Here is a 22359-nt window from a genome sequence, read left to right on the forward strand (position 1 = left end):
TTGATCCAGAGGCAGGGTATCCGTATCAGTACCGCTGCATCAGGCTATGCAAATCCCTCAGTCGCCTCAGAGGGGCAAACAACACAATCGTAACCACACGGACAGCGAGGCTGTTGTTACTGACCCAGTCGGCTCCACGGCACTTTGCTTGGAATGTAATTCAGTCAGACACAAGACAACTCAATGTGCTTCACAGGGGCATAGAAATCATATTATAATACATCGAAACAAGTGAAGATATAGGAAAGTGAGCTACATCAGAAGGTTTAAAAGAGACGAGACTAAATGATAAAAGTCACAGTGCAGTTCGAAACCTTAAAACCACAGAAAGGTCTTCAGTCTCGAGCCGACCTGCAGTTTTCTGGGAGTTTGTTCCTGATCTGTGGTTCAGAACAACTGAACTCTGCTCCTCCGTGTTCAGTTCTGAGTCCAGGGACTGAGAGCAGACCAGAACCTGCCGACCTCAGAAGTCTGGATGCTTCAGAACGTAGCAGCTGATCAGAACCAGTCAGTGTTTTATAAACCAACAGCAGGACGATCACATCTAATATGTGACAGACAGGAAGCCAGTGTTAAAATTTAAGAACTGGATCTAAGAATTATAACTTGGATATTTTATTCACTGGAGTGAGTCAGGTTGTTGTTTAAGCTCCTACACAGTTTGACATGAATGTATATTTTAACATTAATCAAAGTTTGTGTGATTTTATTGAAGAGAGCTGAACATTAAAATACTGATACACTCCCAGTGATGAGACCTCGGTGAAAATGCAGCCACACCTACAGTAAATACTGAGCATTTCCTGCTCAGCTGTGTCTCTCTGTGACATTTAAAGTCTGGGCACAAGGCCACAGGTAGACACACCTTTTGACTGAAGTGGAAAAGAATGTGGCAGATGAACCGGTTTGTGGAACGCAATAAAAGACATAAAAGGTCAGAAAGGTTTCTAGAAGGGCTTAATTTTAATCACTAAGAAGTTTTCATTCATGTGCGATTAATGACTACCTAACCCTGCAAAGAGCAGCTATGACTTTGCTGGTAAAGTGTGTAAAACCTTATTTACATACATGTAAAAAAAGAAATCTCTGGGCTAAACGTCTCTCTCTGATCGACCAAACATACAGCACATCTACAGAGTATCTGCACACATTTTCAGATCTGTTTTTTTAATGATCTTCAAGACCTCAACAAAGAAAATGTAACATTCCTTTTTTTAAGAACAAATGAGTGGATGTTTTACATCAATCACAATATTTACATGGATGTCCTCTTTTAATATTGGATGCAAAATCACAGAAAATGATAAAATTATTAAAATACAACAAACTGTGCAATCACTGTTCTACATTAAATTGAATAAAGTTCCTTCATGTCTTTAACAAAACCTCCACCTCTAGCTTTAGAAAAGTTTTAGTTACAGTTTAATTGAAATCCTAAATAAACATGTTTGTAAAATGATGGAATACAATACAAATGCAATAAAAATGCACATCAACACTGTCAGAGCTCCTCATGGTGCGTTCAGACCCGATGTAAAGAAAGTATTCACATTGCGTAACGTGCATGAATTTGATCGTGAGATTATTAATTTTTAATTGTCGTGGCCCGTCTGGATGACAGCAGCTTCCGGCTCTACCTGAAGCTGATGGGTGTCCAGGTGTCTCAGCTGAGCAGCAGCTTCTTAAAATCAATCAGTAATAACTTTGAGCAGCAGGTAGATGTAGATTGAATCACTGAATCGGTAAGAACCTAAAACAAAGAGATTTCTCCCAATAAACTGGATCAGAAGACGCTGAAACAACAACAACATTTTGCAGTTCATCCCCATAAGGAAAGTGAGTCCCCACAATGTGATTATGTAAACAGATTTATGTGTCAGTCTGCATGGTGAGACAGAAGTTTTGAGAGATTTCTTCCTGTTGCTCAGCATAATAAAATAATTACGATCCTTTCTTATTTTCTCTGTGTAATTCCATCAGCTGCTTGCACTTTGATTTGACTGATCGTCCTGTCTCAGGTCAGTTTGTCATTGTGATGCCAACCCTTGAGCAAACAACTTCACTGATCTGTGTAAGACAGCCTGTCGTCGTCTCACTGATTTGATTGGCAAAGTAAACCAAAACCATTTTGCATCTGCTTTCGTTGTTTAAGAGCGATGTGATGAATACTTTTAGATGTCCAAACAAAACATTTTTCTGTTTGTACTGTGTTGGCCTGAGAGCAATCTCCGATCCTGCACGCTGTGAGTTAATGATAACTTTTGTTACCGCAAAACCTTAAAACCACATCTCAACATCCGTCTGAAGGTCTGTTGAAATGAGGAGGGTCCTCACTGTGCAGGTCCACACGCACACGCACACACACACACACACACACACACTTCAACTCTATTCACATTAACAAGTCGTCATCTAAAAAAATCTATCCTTTTTAGATGATGTGGGGTGTTTGCATAGCAGCAACAATGATGTAATGCCCTTTGTAGACTGAAGCATGCAGGCCTGGACTTTCTTCTGTCTCTTTTCACTGTAAACTGTCCAGTAAATCAAAATGACTGAATGAATTAATATTTTTTTGTTGTTCTCAATCTAGTGGACTTTTTTGTTTAGGTACTTCCAGTGTAATCTCTAATGTGACTTACTGCACTGTGTACGGGAATGATACCTTTTGTTATTGCAAAACCTTAAAACCACGTCTTAAGATTCTCTTGAAGGTCTGTTGAAAAGTGAGAAGCATCCAAATGTCCCCACTTTCCAACATGTGTTCAAGGTCCCCACTATGCCTGAAGTACAGGGTCACACACACACACACACACACACACACACACACACACACACACACACACACACACAAAGTGCAACTCTCTTCACTTTGGAAGGTCATCAGATATAAAATCTACCATCATCACTATACTAATACATATTTTAGCTGGTGTGAATTACATAATGCTTTTGTGAGCGAAGCCTCGACAAGATACAACTTAAACAATATGACATTACACTGTATTACAGCTCGTGTCCGTCCTTCCCCAAGACCGAATCCTTCATAAATTATATCGTTGAAAAAGACAAAAAGAAGTGAGGCAGCTTGTTCTCCTGGGTGGTTGTCATCCGGACCGACCAGAGACCTCTGCGGGGTTCATCATGTGTCAGTGAAGGACTGGGAGGCACCGGAGGCACTTGATGATATATTGTAGCCATCTGAAAGAAACAGCAACACAACAAAGTGATTCAGTCTCTGGAACAACAAAATGTCACACCTGATAAGAGTCTCTGCAGAGGCTGTACGTTACGGTGACACTCACTCACTGACATCCTCACAGTGGTGGTGTTAACATGCTGATGTGTATTCTGCATGCACACAATGTCGGCATGATGTAAACAAGCTAAACCAGATTGGTGATAATGCAGCCATTTTGCAACGTGGGTGGCACTAGCCCTTTATTTTCATAGTGTAGTGTGCATGATAACGTTAGTTATTTAAAATTAACCATATAGCATAACTGTGACTTAATAAATAGAATATGGTATAGCTGCAGTAGCTGAGGCTGCACGTTCAGGACCTAGTCCTAGTTTTTCACCACAGCGCCACCTACTGAATTGAACTGTCCTTCTGAACAGACGTCATGAACATTCAAGCGGTAAGTAAACATTAAAATCTCTCTCTCTCTCTTTCAGATTAGTTGAGGTCTGATGGACTGCAGATTGGATCCAGCTGACCTTTAACTGCTGGTCACACAGTGTTCTCTTGTCTTGTTCCTTGGCATTACCTTCAGAACTATAGATAATGAATCAGGGTCCTGAAAGTGCAGCCTCGGCTGTAAGGTCTTCTTTTTACCATTTGGCAGTGCTCGATGATAAACCGGGTGAACAAATCTTAAAATATGACATTAAAACACTCCAGGTTTAGAGAACATCTCTACTGAAATGCATTAATTGTTGCCAAACCTCTTCCTCTTCTCCAGTTTCGAAAAAAGGCCAATCCACTGGATGATGAGTTTCCAGCACTGGTGGTCTAAAACATGAATGAAATCAAAACCACAGTGTTGAGATTGTTGAAAAAAATAGTAACGAATAAGAACAAAATATATGTTTAAGGAAACTGTCCTTACCCTCGTCCCACTCGTGGAGGTTTGAGACTTTATTGCGATCTCTGACCTCACCTGAAAAAAACATTCTCAAAGATTAGCACATTGCTGTGAAACTCAAACCACTTTGAGAGAAAAGTTTACAGTTAACTTTGACGATTGTAGCTCAGTGTTGGACAGCTAATGATGAGAGCTAACGTGCTCCCTGCAGAGCGTCCTCCTGTAAACTGTTCAACTGTTTGTGTTTATTACAGGCAACCGTTCAAGATTCAGGAAAACTTTTTCTGTGTGTCAGTGCTTGTTGATGGAATTTTATTATTCTTACTCGTTGAACTAATTTCTCTTTTTGTTTTCTTTTGTTTTGTTTTCACATTTGCATTCATTCAAACTTCTCCGTCTATCACATAGAGAAAGAAAATGACCTTTGGTTGGTGCTCGATTGACATGAAAAACACATTCACACCCATGAAACTCACGGCTGCCGTACCTCACAGGTGGTGTTTTTATGTCAGTAGACAAGCTTAGCAGTATGTATCCGTATTTGGATCGTTAAGAGGAAAATGGTTTAACAAATGTAATGTGATGCTTACTGCTGTGAGCACTTTTGTTTGTGAAATCATGAGAATATATCTTTATCTCAGTAAATCACAATCGCAATGAATTTGTTTCATCAATCACTCTTTCTTGAGATTGATCACTTTCTCTCTGCTGTCCACACGCGAGTCAAGGACGGAGTTTCCCATCATCAAGTGGGCAGATAATTGAACGAGTTGATTAGTGAGACGTACCTTTCTGTCGAACAGCGTTCCAAATAGCAAAATAAAGAGACCCTTTGAAGAAGAAACACAGAGAAACATCAGTTTGTTAGAGCGCATCAGTGACAAAAGGCAAACTCCACATTCAAAGTCCACTGAATGGCAGTAATATACAGGATCTAAAGAGAGTAATTATAGTGATAGTTACTCATTGGTCAAAATGTTGGCTTTTGAATTCAAAATTTGCATTTTTATGTTGTGCAGCTTTTTGCAATGAAATTGATTGTTCAGTCGCATCCACAGTTTGTGAAGGAGACTCAACAATCATTAATCCAACTATCGCTCCAGAATGTCTTGAATTATTTGACAAGTTTGGAGTGAGAACGTGTGAATTTAAACAAATGACCTGCAGCGCAGCCCTGATAAGAATACATGAAGTATTATTAACCACTGTGTTTGTACCTGCAGTGAATTGAAGAACGCAAATGAAATATGTATTCCCATGTTGTCAGGGGAGGTTATGGTTCCGACTCCCAGAGCCCACGTTAATCCAAAGAAAGGTGTGAGGACCGCCAAACTCCTCAGAATAACCACCAGAACGTGCCTCTCATCGGCCCGTGCAGCGTCTCCCACAGCCCTCCTCCTCAACATTTTGTATATTACCACAAGCAGGATAACGAAGTTTATCGCCACTATTGACAGCGCAGGGATCACAAATGCCAGCAGCGCCTTGGACTCATCCCAGTTGAGCCAGCATTGCCCAGTTTGCCGGATGTACTCTTGCTGGGGTTCAGTTACAGCTATAGTTATGATCGCAATTATGAGCGGTGCCCCGTAACCCAGACAGAATCCAATAGCCAACATCGATTTTTTGGACAAACCCCCGTCGAAGACATTCACTGTGCGGTAGAGCAACAGCAGAGCAGAGGCGAACATCCAGAAGAACAGGGCCAGGTAGAAAAAATGGATAAAAAACGTGGCTGTTGAGCACGCTGGTCGGTTCGCCTGGGTCACCTCTGCATCTGAAATGGCCGCCCCAATAATAAACCAAATGTCTGCAATCAGGAGAGACACGGCAATGTTAACAACTGAAACATGACGCAAATAAGATGTGGCGTTCTTCCTTATTTTCCTCCATATGACAGCTTCAATAATAAGGCATATGACCAGGGAGGCCATGGATATGCCAACTCCAATGTAGGTTATATAATCCAACACCGTATTGTCTGGACTGTTGGGTGACATTAGGATGGAGAACGAGGTCAGGTGGTTGCAGTTGCAGGTGACAGTGTCGTTTACATTGTATTCCAGGTCGCAGCCTTCACTGTCCCATCCCCCGAGACCGCTGAAGAGACTGAAGTTCCAGAAAACACACTGAGGGTTACTCAGATTTGTGTTTATGACATCGAATGTGAACGAAACGTTGTTGATGGTGCTATTGGACCGAACGAGTACGACTCTCCCATTGATGACATTGGAGGTTGAATTGTCTTGGTCTCTCGCAGGGAGTATGTTATCCATTGAGGCGAATGTTATCACAGTTATTGACTGTTGTCTTCCATCAGACTCTTGGACGTCTATCCCCACTGAGGAATTAAAGTCAGCGTTGAAAGTTTCTGTGAATGTAGTTTTGTTCAAGAGAATTAAGGGCGTGTCAATATCAAAAGACTCAGCCGTGAGGCTGCCTGTGATGTTTTCAAGCGACAGCAGTAACGTTGAGCTGACGCTTTCAGGTGTGGTGATGTTGTTCTTTGTTGCAGTCATGCTACTGGTGTCATTGGTGTTTAGAAATTCCCATGAATCCCTTGCATCATCTCTGGTGAGAACTCCTGCTGTTCGTAGGACGTCCTAAATCAAGAGAAAAGAGGATACTGGATCATGTGAAATGCAGTGTTTATTGCAAAAGGATGTATAAACTTCAGTGGACAAATTCACATACCTCCATTGAATTTCTATTGATGGGGATTTGTAATGATGCCAGGGCTACATTGTTGAGTATTTCAACAATGGCAGTAATGGTTGCAGGGGATCCAACAATGTCTGCAGTGAAGTTCTCAGTGACGTTCCCGAGTTGGTCCAAGAACACTGGCAGTGAATTGTTGTTCAAAGACTGTGAGATTGTGAAGAAACAAGAAGCATTAGCATCAGATGCTATCGAATGTGTCAAATTATGTATTCATTGAATAAATTATTCCCATGATATGAGAATGATTTAAGTTTTTGTTTGTAGGGAAATCTCAGTGTCAGGTAGATAGAAGTACTGCTACAGGATCAGCAGCAACATTAAATATCTCACATAAAGCTCAGATTAATATTTTCATACTGTCCAGTGTTCAGTATGACAAGTTGTGACATCACAATCCTGCTAAAGGGTTATCTCTCTCTGTCTCAGTTTACAGAAGGCGTTATATTGGGGGTCTGTTTTGGTCGGAGAGTACACTTATTTCCACCTCCATTGCTGTGTAAATCCAAGCCATCGATCTGCCGGCAATTGTGTGAGGTGGGCAGAGGTGTAGATGATCTGCACTGTTGTGTGACCGACAGCCCGGGAGTTTTAAAACCAGGAAACAGCTGATCACAGCAGTCAGTCCATCACGTCATCTGCAGATGTCAAGATGAGCAACTGGACAGCTGCTGAGATCCAGGAGATGCAGCGTCTCCTCGGTCTCTGCAGCTGTCTAACGGTTGCAGTGTAACGCTCTTATTTTGAAGACATGCTTCACTGTTCAGGATGTTTACGCCTACCCCAGTGGTGACCAAGTGGCGGCTTTTTGGAAAAAAAGGAATATTACACCTCCCTTTCACAAAGACAAGGCGGCACACTGCAGCCTTTAACTTGTTGCAAATGTGCCACCTTTCCTAACTAAAAGGGCTTCTGTCTCTCTTTTTACAATATAATGTTATTGCCAATGTCAATGTTCTCAACTAGAGAAAGGGTGTAAATAAGGCCCTGAGTCACAAATACATCACAATACGTCACAATTTAGTGTTAGACAAAAAATAATGAGGTCACCTGTGACTGATTGAGCAGGTCCTGAACCACCTGGAGAACGCAGCTGTCTCGTCGAAGTTCCCATCGTCCACTTTCATTACAAGACGCTATTTTTTCTCCCACCTTGTCCTCCTCACAGGGACCTACTGCCTGCTCATTAAGCTTTCCGTAACCAAAGACAGGGTCGTTCTTACAGGTAAATTCTGGAGAGAAAGAAATAGTTTGTTTTCAATTACAGGAAGAAATATCATGAGCCGAAATGTATAAATATGCTCTGATACCTGGAGAAATACGTACCCTCCGTGGACAACTCCAGTGTTATCGCTCTGCTGAAGTTCGGAAAACTCTTCACTTGACAAGTGAACTTCTTTTCTTTGCTTTCACAGTCGGAGGTTGAAATTTGTGCATTGTAACTTATCTCTGTAGCTGAAATAACTACAAAAACAACAACAACCTTCAACTTGGAAAAGGATGTCAGGTATGTGTACACATAAAAGTGGTTTCAGACTTATATTAATATGTAAAAAGTTCCCAATAGCAGATAAGCTTTATGGTATTTTCTATTAATGTTTTTGGTTTACCTGTTTCGGTAAGGTTTTGAAACTCAACCTCGTAGGGACTGTTGACGGAGCACCGCAGTGCTACCTGTTGATCTACACATGCCACTTTAATTCTGATCGGTGTCACTCGGATCACAGGTGTCTCTTTGATTTTGATTTCTCCTCTCTGTCTAAAATTCACTCCAGGTCGGTTTGGATTGTTGTCTATCAGCTTGCATTCATAACGACCTGAAAATAAAGGTGGTCAATATGTGAAGTCAGTTCTGCCAAACAACTGCAAAATGAGGTGGGATTATGTCACTTTCAGGTTAAAAAGGAACATGCTTGAAAACTTGAACAGTACCCAAATAATTGGACCCCAAATGCACCTGAAACACTTTAATTACTTTATTTTAAATTTTTAATTATTTTATTATTTGAAGACCAAAGAAGATGGTAAACATTATGTGGGCTTGAGGACAGAGAAAGCCGAGGATTCTGTGACATTACAAGAAGCTTTGTGTCCATGTCAGCTCGAGGACAGACTCTCGTTTAGGCAATAGAATGATATAAATCCTTCATCTTCAAGACGTTTATCCTGGTTGTATGTCACTGAGGTGTTCAGTGTTCAGGGAAAAAAATACATACCAAATATGAGAATGACAAAATAAAAAATCTTGACAGCATCTTATTAGATCTATTTCTTACCATTGTCAGTGCGGAAAAATTTTGTCACTGTCAGTATTGCTGCTCCGTTTTCTGTTGAAAACATGTGTTCACTGTCTCCTCGTATCAGCACGTCGTCACGCCTCCACTCTGCGCTCCAGTTAACTAAGTTGAGATTCCCCGGTGGAGGACCACATGTCACAGTCACGGTGTTGCTAATGAATACATCGGGTGGGTCAAACTTTAAATTATCTGGGCCTTTAAGAAAACAGACACAAGGGTCAGACAGTTCTGAACTAAACAATCACACATCTCGTGGAAACAAAGCTGTTTCTCGAAAAATTAATACAAATATGTGTAAAACTGTCTTACTGTCAAACAGTACGCGATATGTTTCTCCTATCTGTGTCAGTACCCCTGCTTGTAATGCACCGATTTCCGTGTCTTCCAAAGAAGTTGCCCTTATTGAATACTCAGCAATCGTACTTCCACTCCTGTAATACAAAATTCCAATGAAATATCACAAAAGTTCAGTCAGTGTTAGTCTTTGCAAGCATGAAAACTTTTTTTGATGTTGAAGTTGCTGTGCTTGCTATGGGACCAAACCTGGCTAGGAAACCACCTTGATACTTCCCGTTCAAACTGACTGTCAGACTCCGATCGTGGACACTGTGTTGGTCCGGCTCGGTCTACGTGTTGCCAGCCCTCTTATCACAGAACTGCCTGTACTCACAGGGAGCTCTGGGTTGGCAGAATTGGCTATCACTTGTCATATCATTTGGCACTAATGCTACTGGCTACTCTAATCGTCATTATCAACATTCAAAACAAGTTCCCCCTACCCGACCATTTTACAGACTAGCACTCCTCCCTCTGTTTCATGGGGAATTTAAAGGAAATGTTAATGGGTCACCAAAGTCACAAGGAACTTATTTAATTAAATGATAAATAAATCTGACCAATTGTCAGTGCTAGAGGTTCACTGGACACAGTCAACAAGATTCATTGCCTGGGAACCCTGAATGTTGTTGTTGACATACTGACGGACCAACACTCATCTCCAGAGCGACGCCAGCAGCATGGCCAAAAATAATGCAACTAATTCTGATTTTCAATGTAGCGACCACACCCGCAAAACATGAAGCTAACACATATTTGCTATCACTCTATTGTGCAGATAGAAGTTTAAACATCAAATTAACAAATGTGAGTAAAATCAAAAGAAAATTCTGACTCACCTGAACCCGATTAAACTTGCCGTGGTTGGAACCGAGATGTGTTCCTTCGATTGCTTTTGAATCTGTTTGAGGAAACAGGACCAAATATGGCAAATTCATTGCATCATCATTGTGTGTGCTGTGTGACATAACAGTGTAAAAACAAAGTGAGACATCCAGACTTACAGCATCAACAGTGTTTTTGTAAACACTACTGTCTGGGTTATTGTATGACTCTTGGAAATCTATGTCCATGGTAAACGAAAGGTTCCTCTCTGCAACACAAACAGTTGTTATGCAATTGAATCTAAATTTTCAAAAATTGTGACATAATTCATACATTTGTGTGTAATACCTTCTAATATGGGGGGTTCTGTGATTGGCGTTGTTGTTGTTGTTGCTGTTGTTGTTGTTGTTGTTGTCGTTGTTGTTGTTGTCGTCGTCATTGGTGTGGTTGTTGTCATCTGTGTTGTGTTCATTGTTGTTGTCATCGGTGGTGTGGTTGTTGTCATCTGTGTTGTGTTCATTGTTGTTGTCATCGGTGGTGTGGTTGTTGTCATCTGTGTTGTGTTCATTGTTGTTGTCATCGGTGGTGTGGTTGTTGTCATCTGTGTTGTGTTCATTGTTGTTGTCATCGGTGGTGTGGTTGTTGTCATCTGTGTTGTGTTCATTGTTATATTTGTCATCAGTGTGGTTGTGTTCATCGTTGTTGTTGTATTTGTCATCGGTGTGGTTGTGTTTATTGTTGTATTTGTCATCGGTGTGGTTGTGTTAATTGTTGTATTTGTCATCGGTGTGGTTGTGTTAATTGTTGTTGTTGTCATCATCGGTGTGGTTGTGTTTATTGTTGTATTTGTCATCGGTGTGGTTGTATTCATTGTTGTTGTTGTCATCATCGGTGTGGTTGTGTTCCCTGTTGTAGAAAAGTAGAATCAATGAATGCTCTTTTAGATCAGTGTTGTTTTCCACGACAAGACTCAGATACACTTTATCCACACAAACTAAATATTGAGGTGAGACCTTGAGCGATAACTGCAGATCAACATTAGCGATAGTTCTCTATAAAGTGACTACTGACTGTGACCAACTACATACCTGGAGGTGAGGTTGGACATGGAACCACATCTGTGGAGCAACATTGGAGATTTAATTATCACATGTTTGTCTGCTGCTAATTACTAATCTCAATGCATAAACATCATCATCATCACTTTACATGTGACTCCGTGTTTAACAGACAACTAAACGTAACACAACCATGTTTATGTCAACATACGTAGGACAGTCACACAGATACAGTCGGTGCTGATTGGGTGCCCTTTTACATAACTTCTATAGACACAGCCACAACATAACAACACTTGCCTGTGATTGGTTGACAGAACTGTCCATCAGAAGGAAGTCCATTTATGCAGCCACAGGTTGGTCCAGTGACGTTGCTGCACACACTGAAGTTGTTACACGTGTCACATGACCAAGCAAAGTTCTCTTCACACCCACACTGCAGTCCTCCGGTGGAGTTTGGGGAGCACCCTTTGACAGAAAGTTCAGCCAGAGGTTTCAAATCAGAGCGTATTTGATGATGAGGCATTCAATGAGCCATACAAATGAAATAAGGTAACAACACAGCAGGTGATGGTCTTACCTGTGGTGAAATTTAAGCCCACTACTTTTAAAGACTGTGTGATGGGGAAGGGCAACAGGAAACGGTTCACAATTTGCCTGAACAGATCAATGAATCCTGATGGCACACTGGAGACAGGAACACGCAGCTCAAGGACTAAATCAATGTCCACCGGGTCTGTGGACCAGAACAAGAGAAAAACCATCACATATTCTATCAGCTGCGTGAAAAACAATATCATGAAGAATGATGTTGCTTTGAGTGTTGCTCATGTTTAGTATCTATCAAACCTTTGAAGTAACCTGAACTGAAACTTAACATGACTTGTGTCATTTGTTATGAGCCAACATGCAAATATTTGTATGAGCAAACCATTTCAAAAGGTTTGTAGTTACAACAGATACAACAGATGCAGTTTTATTGATTTTACATAGTCAATAGAAATCATCAGAAACACACATATGCATGCTCTCTGTACATTTCTCTACATTTCATGTGTCATACCGATTGGTGGTGTTGTTGATGGTGTTGTTGATGGTGTTGTTGATGGTGTGGTTGATGGTGTTGTTGATGGTGTTGTTGATGGTGTTGGCGCTGTAAAAATGACAACAATATAGATTACAAAGTCAGCAGCAGCTAAAGTATCATAATGCTTTATTCCATTTAAATGTCTGTTATATGTTTATTTTTTCTGTTTCAACTCACGAGTATATTCTGCTTTATCCATGCAAAGTGTAACAGAGGTTTTCAAACACCAGCATGAGGCCAGTGGCATCTGACCTCAAGTATTTTATTCATTAAAGCAGATTTTCATTAGCATTTGCTGAGAAGCAGGAGTTAATTTTGGAGTGTGATACACACAGACCTCATTTTCTACATTTAATGAGTCACATATTCTGTTGTTGTTGTTGTCAGTGGAGTTGTTGAATGCATCTCTGTGCAACACTTGGTATCAATAAATGCTCTTTTTAATCAATCTATTTTTTTCCCCAACAGCTGTTTTCAATGACTACTGACTGTGACCAACTACATACCTGGAGGTGAGGTTGGACATGGAACCACATCTGTGGAGCAACATTGGAGATTTAATTATCACATGTTTGTCTGCTGCTAATTACTAATCTCAATGCATAAACATCATCATCATCACTTTACATGTGACTCCATGTTTAACAGACAACTAAACGTAACACAACCATGTTTATGTCAACATACGTAGGACAGTCACACGGATACAGTCGGTGCTGATTGGGTGCCCTTTTACATAACTTCTATAGACACAGCCACAACATAACAACACTTGCCTGTGATTGGTTGACAGAACTGTCCATCAGAAGGAAGTCCATTTATGCAGCCACAGGTTGGTCCAGTGACGTTGCTGCACACACTGAAGTTGTTACACGTGTCACATGACCAAGCAAAGTTCTCTTCACACCCACACTGCAGTCCTCCGGTGGAGTTTGGGGAGCACCCTTTGACAGAAAGTTCAGCCAGAGGTTTCAAATCAGAACATATTTGATGATGAGGCATTCAATGAGCCATACAAATGAAATAAGGTAACAACACAGCAGGTGATGGTCTTACCTGTGGTGAAATTTAAGCCCACTACTTTTAAAGACTGTGTGATGGGGAAGGGCAACAGGAAACGGTTCACAATTTGCCTGAACAGATCAATGAATCCTGATGGCACACTGGAGACAGGAACACGCAGCTCAAGGACTAAATCAATGTCCACCGGGTCTGTGGACCAGAACAAGAGAAAAACCATCACATATTCTATCAGCTGCGTGAAAAACAATATCATGAAGAATGATGTTGCTTTGAGTGTTGCTCATGTTTAGTATCTATCAAACCTTTGAAGTAACCTGAACTGAAACTTAACATGACTTGTGTCATTTGTTATGAGCCAACATGCAAATATTTGTATGAGCAAACCATTTCAAAAGGTTTGTAGTTACAACAGATACAACAGATGCAGTTTTATTGATTTTACATAGTCAATAGAAATCATCAGAAACACACGTACGCATGCTCTCTGTACATTTCTCTACATTTCATGTGTCATACCGATTGGTGGTGTTGTTGATGGTGTTGTTGATGGTGTTGTTGATGGTGTTGTTGATGGTGTTGTTGATGGTGTTGTTGATGGTGTTGTTGATGGTGTTGGCGCTGTAAAAATGACAACAATATAGATTACAAAGTCAGCAGCAGCTAAAGTATCATAATGCTTTATTCCATTTAAATGTCTGTTATATGTTTATTTTTTCTGTTTCAACTCAAGAGTATATTCTGCTTTATCCATGCAAAGTGTAACAGAGGTTTTCAAACACCAGCATGAGGCCAGTGGCATCTGACCTCAAGTATTTTATTCATTAAAGCAGATTTTCATTAGCATTTGCTGAGAAGCAGGAGTTAATTTTGGAGTGTGATACACACAGACCTCATTTTCTACATTTAATGAGTCACATATTCTGTTGTTGTTGTTGTCAGTGGAGTTGTTGAATGCATCTCTGTGCAACACTTGGTATCAATAAATGCTCTTTTTAATTAATCTATTTTTTTTTCCAACAGCTGTTTTCAATGACTACTGACTGTGACCAACTACATACCTGGAGGTGAGGTTGGACATGGAACCACATCTGTGGAGCAACATTGGAGATTTAATTATCACATGTTTGTCTGCTGCTAATTACTAATCTCAATGCATAAACATCATCATCATCACTTTACATGTGACTCCATGTTTAACAGACAACTAAACGTAACACAACCATGTTTATGTCAACATACGTAGGACAGTCACACAGATACAGTCGGTGCTGATTGGGTGCCCTTTTACATAACTTCTATAGACACAGCCACAACATAACAACACTTGCCTGTGATTGGTTGACAGAACTGTCCATCAGAAGGAAGTCCATTTATGCAGCCACAGGTTGGTCCAGTGACGTTGCTGCACACACTGAAGTTGTTACACGTGTCACATGACCAAGCAAAGTTCTCTTCACACCCACACTGCAGTCCTCCGGTGGAGTTTGGGGAGCACCCTTTGACAGAAAGTTCAGCCAGAGGATTCAAATCAGAACATATTTGATGATGAGGCATTCAATGAGCCATACAAATGAAATAAGGTAACAACACAGCAGGTGATGGGTCTTACCTGTGGTGAAATTTAAGCCCACTACTTTTAAAGACTGTGTGATGGGGAAGGGCAACAGGAAACGGTTCACAATTTGCCTGAACAGATCAATGAATCCTGATGGCACACTGGAGACAGGAACACGCAGCTCAAGGACTAAATCAATGTCCACCGGGTCTGTGGACCAGAACAAGAGAAAAACCATCACATATTCTATCAGCTGCGTGAAAAACAATATCATGAAGAATGATGTTGCTTTGAGTGTTGCTCATGTTTAGTATCTATCAAACCTTTGAAGTAACCTGAACTGAAACTTAACATGACTTGTGTCATTTGTTATGAGCCAACATGCAAATATTTGTATGAGCAAACCATTTCAAAAGGTTTGTAGTTACAACAGATACAACAGATGCAGTTTTATTGATTTTACATAGTCAATAGAAATCATCAGAAACACACATACGCATGCTCTCTGTACATTTCTCTACATTTCATGTGTCATACCGATTGGTGGTGTGGTTGATGGTGTTGTTGATGGTGTGGTTGATGGTGTGGTTGATGGTGTTGTTGATGGTGTGGTTGATGGTGTTGTTGATGGTGTGGTTGATGGTGTTGTTGATGGTGTGGTTGATGGTGTTGTTGATGGTGTGGTTGATGGTGTGGTTGATGGTGTTGTTGATGGTGTTGTTGATGGTGTGGTTGATGGTGTTGTTGATGGTGTTGTTGATGGTGTGGTTGATGGTGTTGTTGATGGTGTGGTTGATGGTGTTGGCGCTGTAAAAATGACAACAATATAGATTACAAAGTCAGCAGCAGCTAAAGTATCATAATGCTTTATTCCATTTAAATGTCTGTTATATGTTTATTTTTTCTGTTTCAACTCAAGAGTATATTCTGCTTTATCCATGCAAAGTGTAACAGAGGTTTTCAAACACCAGCATGAGGCCAGTGGCATCTGACCTCAAGTATTTTATTCATTAAAGCAGATTTTCATTAGCATTTGCTGAGAAGCAGGAGTTAATTTTGGAGTGTGATACACACAGACCTCATTTTCTACATTTAATGAGTCACATATTCTGTTGTTGTTGTTGTCAGTGGAGTTGTTGAATGCATCTCTGTGCAACACTTGGTATCAATAAATGCTCTTTTTAATTAATCTATTTTTTTTTCCAACAGCTGTTTTCAATGACTACTGACTGTGACCAACTACATACCTGGAGGTGAGGTTGGACATGGAACCACATCTGTGGAGCAACATTGGAGATTTAATTATCACATGTTTGTCTGCTGCTAATTACTAATCTCAATGCAGAAACATCATCATCATCACTTTACATGTGACTCCATGTTTAACAGACAACTAAACGTAACACAACCATGTTTATGTCAACATACGTAGGACAGTCACACAGATACAGTCGGTGCTGATTGGGTGCCCTTTTACATAACTTCTATAGACACAGCCACAACATAACAACACTTGCCTGTGATTGGTTGACAGAACTGTCCATCAGAAGGAAGTCCATTTATGCAGCCACAGGTTGGTCCAGTGACGTTGCTGCACACACTGAAGTTGTTACACGTGTCACATGACCAAGCAAAGTTCTCTTCACACCCACACTGCAGTCCTCCGGTGGAGTCTGGGGAGCACCCTTTGACAGAAAGTTCAGCCAGAGGTTTCAAATCAGAGCGTATTTGATGATGAGGCATTCAATGAGCCATACAAATGAAATAAGGTAACAACACAGCAGGTGATGGGTCTTACCTGTGGTGAAATTTAAGCCCACTACTTTTAAAGACTGTGTGATGGGGAAGGGCAACAGGAAACGGTTCACAATTTGCCTGAACAGATCAATGAATCCTGATGGCACACTGGAGACAGGAACACGCAGCTCAAGGACTAAATCAATGTCCACCGGGTCTGTGGACCAGAACAAGAGAAAAACAATCACACATTCTATCAGTATCAAACTTTTTAGGCATCAAATCTCAAATGTACATTTTCTTTCATGGTCTGAGTCATCTGTGTTTGCCTAGAGTACATTCATCTTGTTACGATGCCTCCGAGATCGCTTCCCATGGAAGGTGGTAACAGGCAAGACCAACTGAGAGGAGACCCTGGGGCAAACCCAGAACTTGCTGGAGGAACTATATGTCCCGTCTGGCCTGGAACTGCCTTGGGATCCCCCTGGAGGAGCTGGAAAGTTTTGCTGGGAAAAGGAGGTCTGGAATGCTCCTCTACGCCTGCTGCCTCCACAACCTGACCCCAGATAAGCAGAAGATAACAGATGGATGGATCGAATAGATCCTGATTTCTTTAATGACATCAACTCTGGAGGTCACATGGTGGTGGATGCTTGAGATGTGACCACACAAGCACGATGTGGTGGTGCCTTGTCATCTATCAACATGAAGTCTGGGGCCTACTGGCCCCACTGGGGAATGATGATTGGCTGGATGATGTCCTGCAGGTATGGCTGACCTGTGTCTGTTCCACTGTCAAACACCAGATCAGTTTTCTGTGCATCTATATTCCAACCTACCCTGCCCATCATTCCGATGCTGGGTGGCCTAACCAGCATGTTTCCTGGCCCAGTGCAGGTGTGAAGCAGTTCAACCCATAGTGGTGAAGCCTGTTTTGGATGGTCTGATCAGACACAGTGGCTCTTCTGACATCTCTGGATCTATGTTTCTGTGTCATCCTGTTGATGTTGGCACTCAGATACTGGTCATCTACCCTGTCTGTGACTTGTGGGGAACCCCATGACGCCTTTCATGCACTAAACCAGTGCTCAGATTCCAAAAGACCAGTCTGCTGACGACACTCTGAGACACTGAGGCGCTCCTGCTCAGTCAGCTTGCGTCGGCTGATCATTACTTATTCAAATCATTCATTATCCTGAGCTGTTTACAGTCCCCAGACAAAAATATTTGCTCCATAAAAGCTTCCACCCTTTGAAATCCTATTTGAGTTACTGCCCCAAAAACTGAGTTGAGGCAGTTCCACAAACAATCAAAAAAAAAAAATCATAACTCAGTTACGCATGAATCTCCATGAGTAAAACCACTGAAGCAACAAATATGCTGTTAAGAAAAATATACGCACCCATATCCCAATATAACTAACCCCATCCTTAACTCCTGAGTGGTGTATGTAACTGCAAACCATTTGAATAGGTGTATCGCTACAACAGATACTCAAAGCGCTGTGCCATTTCCATGCCATACCGTTTGGTGGTGTCGGTGATGGTGTCGGCTCTGCAAAAAGACAAAACAACAACAAGACAAGAAACAGTTAGCCGCCCATATAGCATCATAAAACTCTGTTCACATTTTAAAGGAGTGTTATATGTTCGTATTTTCTACCACGTCAAAGCGAAACAGTATTTATCTTGGCCTCAGACAAAAAAAACATTGATGGTGTGCAATTTTATGCAACTTAATGAGAAGATCCGATGACAACAGGGTAGAAAGACAGCAGCAAGATTCACTTTCTTTTTTCTTCAAGTGCAGCACCATAATGAACTGCAAACCAGAAGTCAAGCTGTCCCAGTTTAAAAAAGGCAGCAGACAGTTGACCCAGGCCCTTGGGTGATGCATGACATGGCTTTTAGGACATGAAGCAGAACCATCAAATCTTTACAATCAAACCCGAGTAGAGATTTTATCCATCTTAATGTGACAAATTCTTCTCCTCAGGATACAACCTCACCGAGACAACTAGGAGAGTAGTGATAGAGTGATTACAGTTCATTTAGTCCTTGTAGAGGAACATGAGGAAGCAACTCGAATCAGGAAAATAAAGACCAGTGTGTCCAACACAGGAGCAGCTTCTCTTAAAACTTTAAGGCACCGGCCCAATATGACCACAAACAGAACATTTACCACCCTCTGCTGGCCAAAACAGGCAATTACCCTAAAATCCAAAAGTTAATTGGAGAGAGTAAACATTTACTCAGATGCTCCTGAGTTATGGTCTTCCACGTTTTAGATATGTCTCACAGCATAGGGAATAATTTATGACTAACAAGTGTTTAAAACAGTTCGATGTACAGAAACAATGTGGTCCTTGAGTTTATTAGACTGATCATTGTACTAAAGTCCTTATTTTTATTTTTTTTTTTTAATCAACTTGTTCCTAATGGATTGATTTGTGAGCTGTTGTGTTTGTTCAGCTCCAACCAGCCATAATATTTTATAACCTGATCATATATTTTGAATGTAAAATCTGTATCTGCAAGTAACTACATCTGTAGAATGACGGTAGTAGAGCAATATGTAGAATTTCCCTCTGAAATTTTGTAGCAATATAACACTCACTTGCCTTTAAATTTAACTCATGTAAATGTAGCCTCAGTTAAAAGCTTCTGTTTGACCTACATACGCAGAGAAGACTATCAGTGAAAAGCTATTTCTGTATAATTAAAACGTATTAATACCTGTCAACAAGCCAGATTACAGCTTATCCAGATAAAGAATGTAAATATCTTTATGGCTGAGTGCTGACAAAGTATCACAGTGTGGACAGAAGCTGGTGGAACGGCACAAAAGGGGCATCAATAAAAAAAAGTTCCTTGTAGAGGCTTTGAGTAAAAGTAGAAATACACAATCAATTACTGTGGATTTCACAGTAGAATATTGTGTATTCAGCCAAAAATGACAGACAACAAAAAGTTATGATGAAGATAAGTAAAGAATTGCAGTATACATGTGTCCTGTATGTGATTACAGACTCCAACAATGTGCTGTATAATATTACAGTGTAGTATAACAGTTTGACAGTACGTTACTTGTCAACAGCTACATTTCTTCCTATGTACTCACGGGTGGGTTAAGTTACTGCATAACAATGCTTTGAATTCAAGAAGCTCAGTGTGGTTTTGTTTTTTTTAGATCTTCATCTGCAACATAAGAAATCTTTCTTCACTAAACTAACTATAGTGGAGTAAGAAGTGAAGTGTTTTCCATTGAAATGTTGTGGATTAAACTAAGAAAACAGCTTGAATCTAAAATGTTTAAATAAATCACCTCAAATGCGCGTCAGTGAACATTAACAGAAGTTTGTTTCTGGGCTGATGCACATCTCAGTGTCTGCTGATGTGTAATAAGAGAGACCGCAGCCCTGTTGGCTGTACCTGTTTGACTGGTGTTTGGCTGACAGTACCGGCCGTCAGCTGGAAGTGCATTAATGCATCCACATGTGTCACCGACGATGGCGTCACAGGCTCCGTGGGTGATGCAGTTGTTAAACGACCAAGCAAAGCTCTGCTCACATCTGCACTGGTATCCAGTCATGTTTGATGAACACACTACGTGAAGACGACAGCAGGATGTGACATTATTAACATTTAATGATATGTTTACTCGTGTGGTTGGAATATTTTTAAAGCTGCCACAAGGAAGTTTCACTTTGGACAAATGAGATACTACCACCTTCTGTCGTACAGATCTTTATCTGAATTTTAAACTGTTGCATAACTAGTTAAAAGTTCCTTGTAATGCTTTTACCTTATGCAAACAATGAGGAAGCAAAATGAAAAGATTGAATTACCTGTTGTGGTTTCTATGCTGGTGATTTCAACAGTACTGTTGATCCGTAGCGGCAGACTGAGATTGTTCAAGAGCGTTTGGATACGCTGCAGGTCAGAGACATTAACAACCACTTGGAGTTCATAATCAGAGGAATTTAAGGTAGCTGGAAAGACAACAGACAGTATCCATGTTAACTCTGTACTAAAGTGACACGAAAACTATAGATTCATTATATTTTCTTGCAGTAATGAGAACACTTGTGATGCGTTCTGTTGATACCATCCCATGTGACGTACCTGCTCTTTTTTCTCTGTTATGAATGTGCGATGCTTTCACACCCGTCAGATCCTGATTTTAAAAAAAACAACCCAAAACATTACCATCCGATTATTTACTATAACTAAGTATGTTATGTTATGCATCCTTGAGTATTGCCACTAATACAAACAGTTACCTGGAGGGGTAAACTCTGAGGCTGGCTGGAGTCCTGATTCTCCAGGATGTAGTATATAACCAGAAGAAATAGTGCATATCCAGCTGCCTTTGGTACTGCCATCCTGACTGCAGAGAACACAAGCAACACAGTGACTCCTAATTGCTAAACAAACAAACATAAACATTTATTCCTTTTGTGACAAACCTGATAGCTGATGGCAGCGTAGACGCTTGAAATGACAAAGTGTTTAATATCAACCTGCTACATCCACCTCGTCAAATATGGCAGCTTGGTCAGTGACCTTAATCCTCAAACTATGACGCTCTACCTGCACCTATTGTGTCGGTGTTGCACCTGAAGGGCTCTGCTGTCAAGTTAGCATTAATGCGAAATATGCAATGTCCACGTACACTTTGAACTTAGAGAAGTGACTCCAGAAGGGAGGCTTCAGTGTCGGTTCAGGGCCGTAGTGCTGCTGACCGGCCTGGTGTATTCTGATCACACCGGGTTTTGAAAAGACCTAGGACTGTTGGACAGAACCAGACATATCCCTTTTTTAATCTAAGTATTCTTATTCCTTTTCAAATCCGCTGGCCGACATTTCCCACAATGCAACTCAGCCCCTGAGTGACATCACTGGAGGCAGTTTATCAGAAGACATGCAGCTTCCTCTGGAGACTTCCTCTCATCAGTATTATTAAGATATTAATCGCTGCCGACTCTGTTAGTCACAACTGTTCAGCATTACTTGATTTCCTTATTGAACCACATGATGCGTGTTTGCGTGATTCTGTATTAGTGACATGAGGAGGATAAAAAGGTTCAGTCATGCGTCCTTTTACTTCACCACACTGAGAATGTCTTCATCATGTCCTGATTACACTGCTGACTACTCTTCTCTGGCTTCTCCTTCTGTCATTATTCGTCTCCACCTCGTTTAAATCGTTGCTATCAGATGTGGAGACGTCACATCTCTACATCTCACAGGTTCCTGCTTTACTTCAGACATGTTGTCCATGTTGTCTCTAACAGTGTAGGAGCTGTTCAAGTCTGCGATTTTGTGTGTTAAATCTTTTGTAGCTGTAGAAATATTAAATATTTCACGCATGTGTGAAACAACATGTTCACACAGATATAACTTGCAGATGTGTGAGGAAGTTTTGCAGGTGTAGAAATATTTTTGTGTGTGTTTGAGACAGTTTTTGTGAACAGAAATATAATCTACACGTGTAAAAGTTAAATTCTTGCGCTTGAATGTTTTCAACAGTGAAAATTCACAAAGTCTGAAAAATGGAAACAGATTTCCTCTGTGAGCACGAGGCTACAAGCTATAAGCTATGATTGACAAACCTGAACTTTAACCCTGTTTTA

General features: G+C 40.8%; 2 protein-coding genes across 2 annotated transcripts; both read right to left on the reverse strand.

Annotated features, from left to right (window-relative positions):
• Positions 1–1150: 1150 nt before the first annotated feature.
• Positions 1151–10728, reverse strand: LOC119012750 (adhesion G-protein coupled receptor F1-like). The gene is made up of 14 exons (XM_037086859.1): positions 10613–10728; positions 10444–10532; positions 10279–10340; positions 9413–9534; positions 9083–9298; positions 8417–8623; positions 8133–8270; positions 7857–8038; positions 6783–6953; positions 5306–6691; positions 4877–4918; positions 4113–4163; positions 3949–4015; positions 1151–3201 (listed from the first exon to the last, which is right to left on the reverse strand). Exons 1-14 carry the CDS (start codon positions 10719–10721, stop codon positions 3143–3145), a joined length of 2901 nt encoding a protein of 966 aa, XP_036942754.1. The 5' UTR covers positions 10722–10728; the 3' UTR covers positions 1151–3142.
• Positions 10729–11344: 616 nt separating this feature from the next.
• LOC119013002 lies at positions 11345–20315 on the reverse strand. The gene is made up of 14 exons (XM_037087290.1): positions 20156–20315; positions 18249–18278; positions 16786–16941; positions 16505–16672; positions 16235–16264; positions 15042–15197; positions 14761–14928; positions 14491–14520; positions 13466–13621; positions 13186–13353; positions 12916–12945; positions 11903–12058; positions 11623–11790; positions 11345–11382 (listed from the first exon to the last, which is right to left on the reverse strand). Exons 1-14 carry the CDS (start codon positions 20313–20315, stop codon positions 11345–11347), a joined length of 1614 nt encoding a protein of 537 aa, XP_036943185.1.
• Positions 20316–22359: the final 2044 nt, after the last annotated feature.

Source organism: Acanthopagrus latus, chromosome 22, assembly GCF_904848185.1.
Source record: "Acanthopagrus latus isolate v.2019 chromosome 22, fAcaLat1.1, whole genome shotgun sequence".
Taxonomy (NCBI): Eukaryota; Metazoa; Chordata; class Actinopteri; order Spariformes; family Sparidae; genus Acanthopagrus; species Acanthopagrus latus.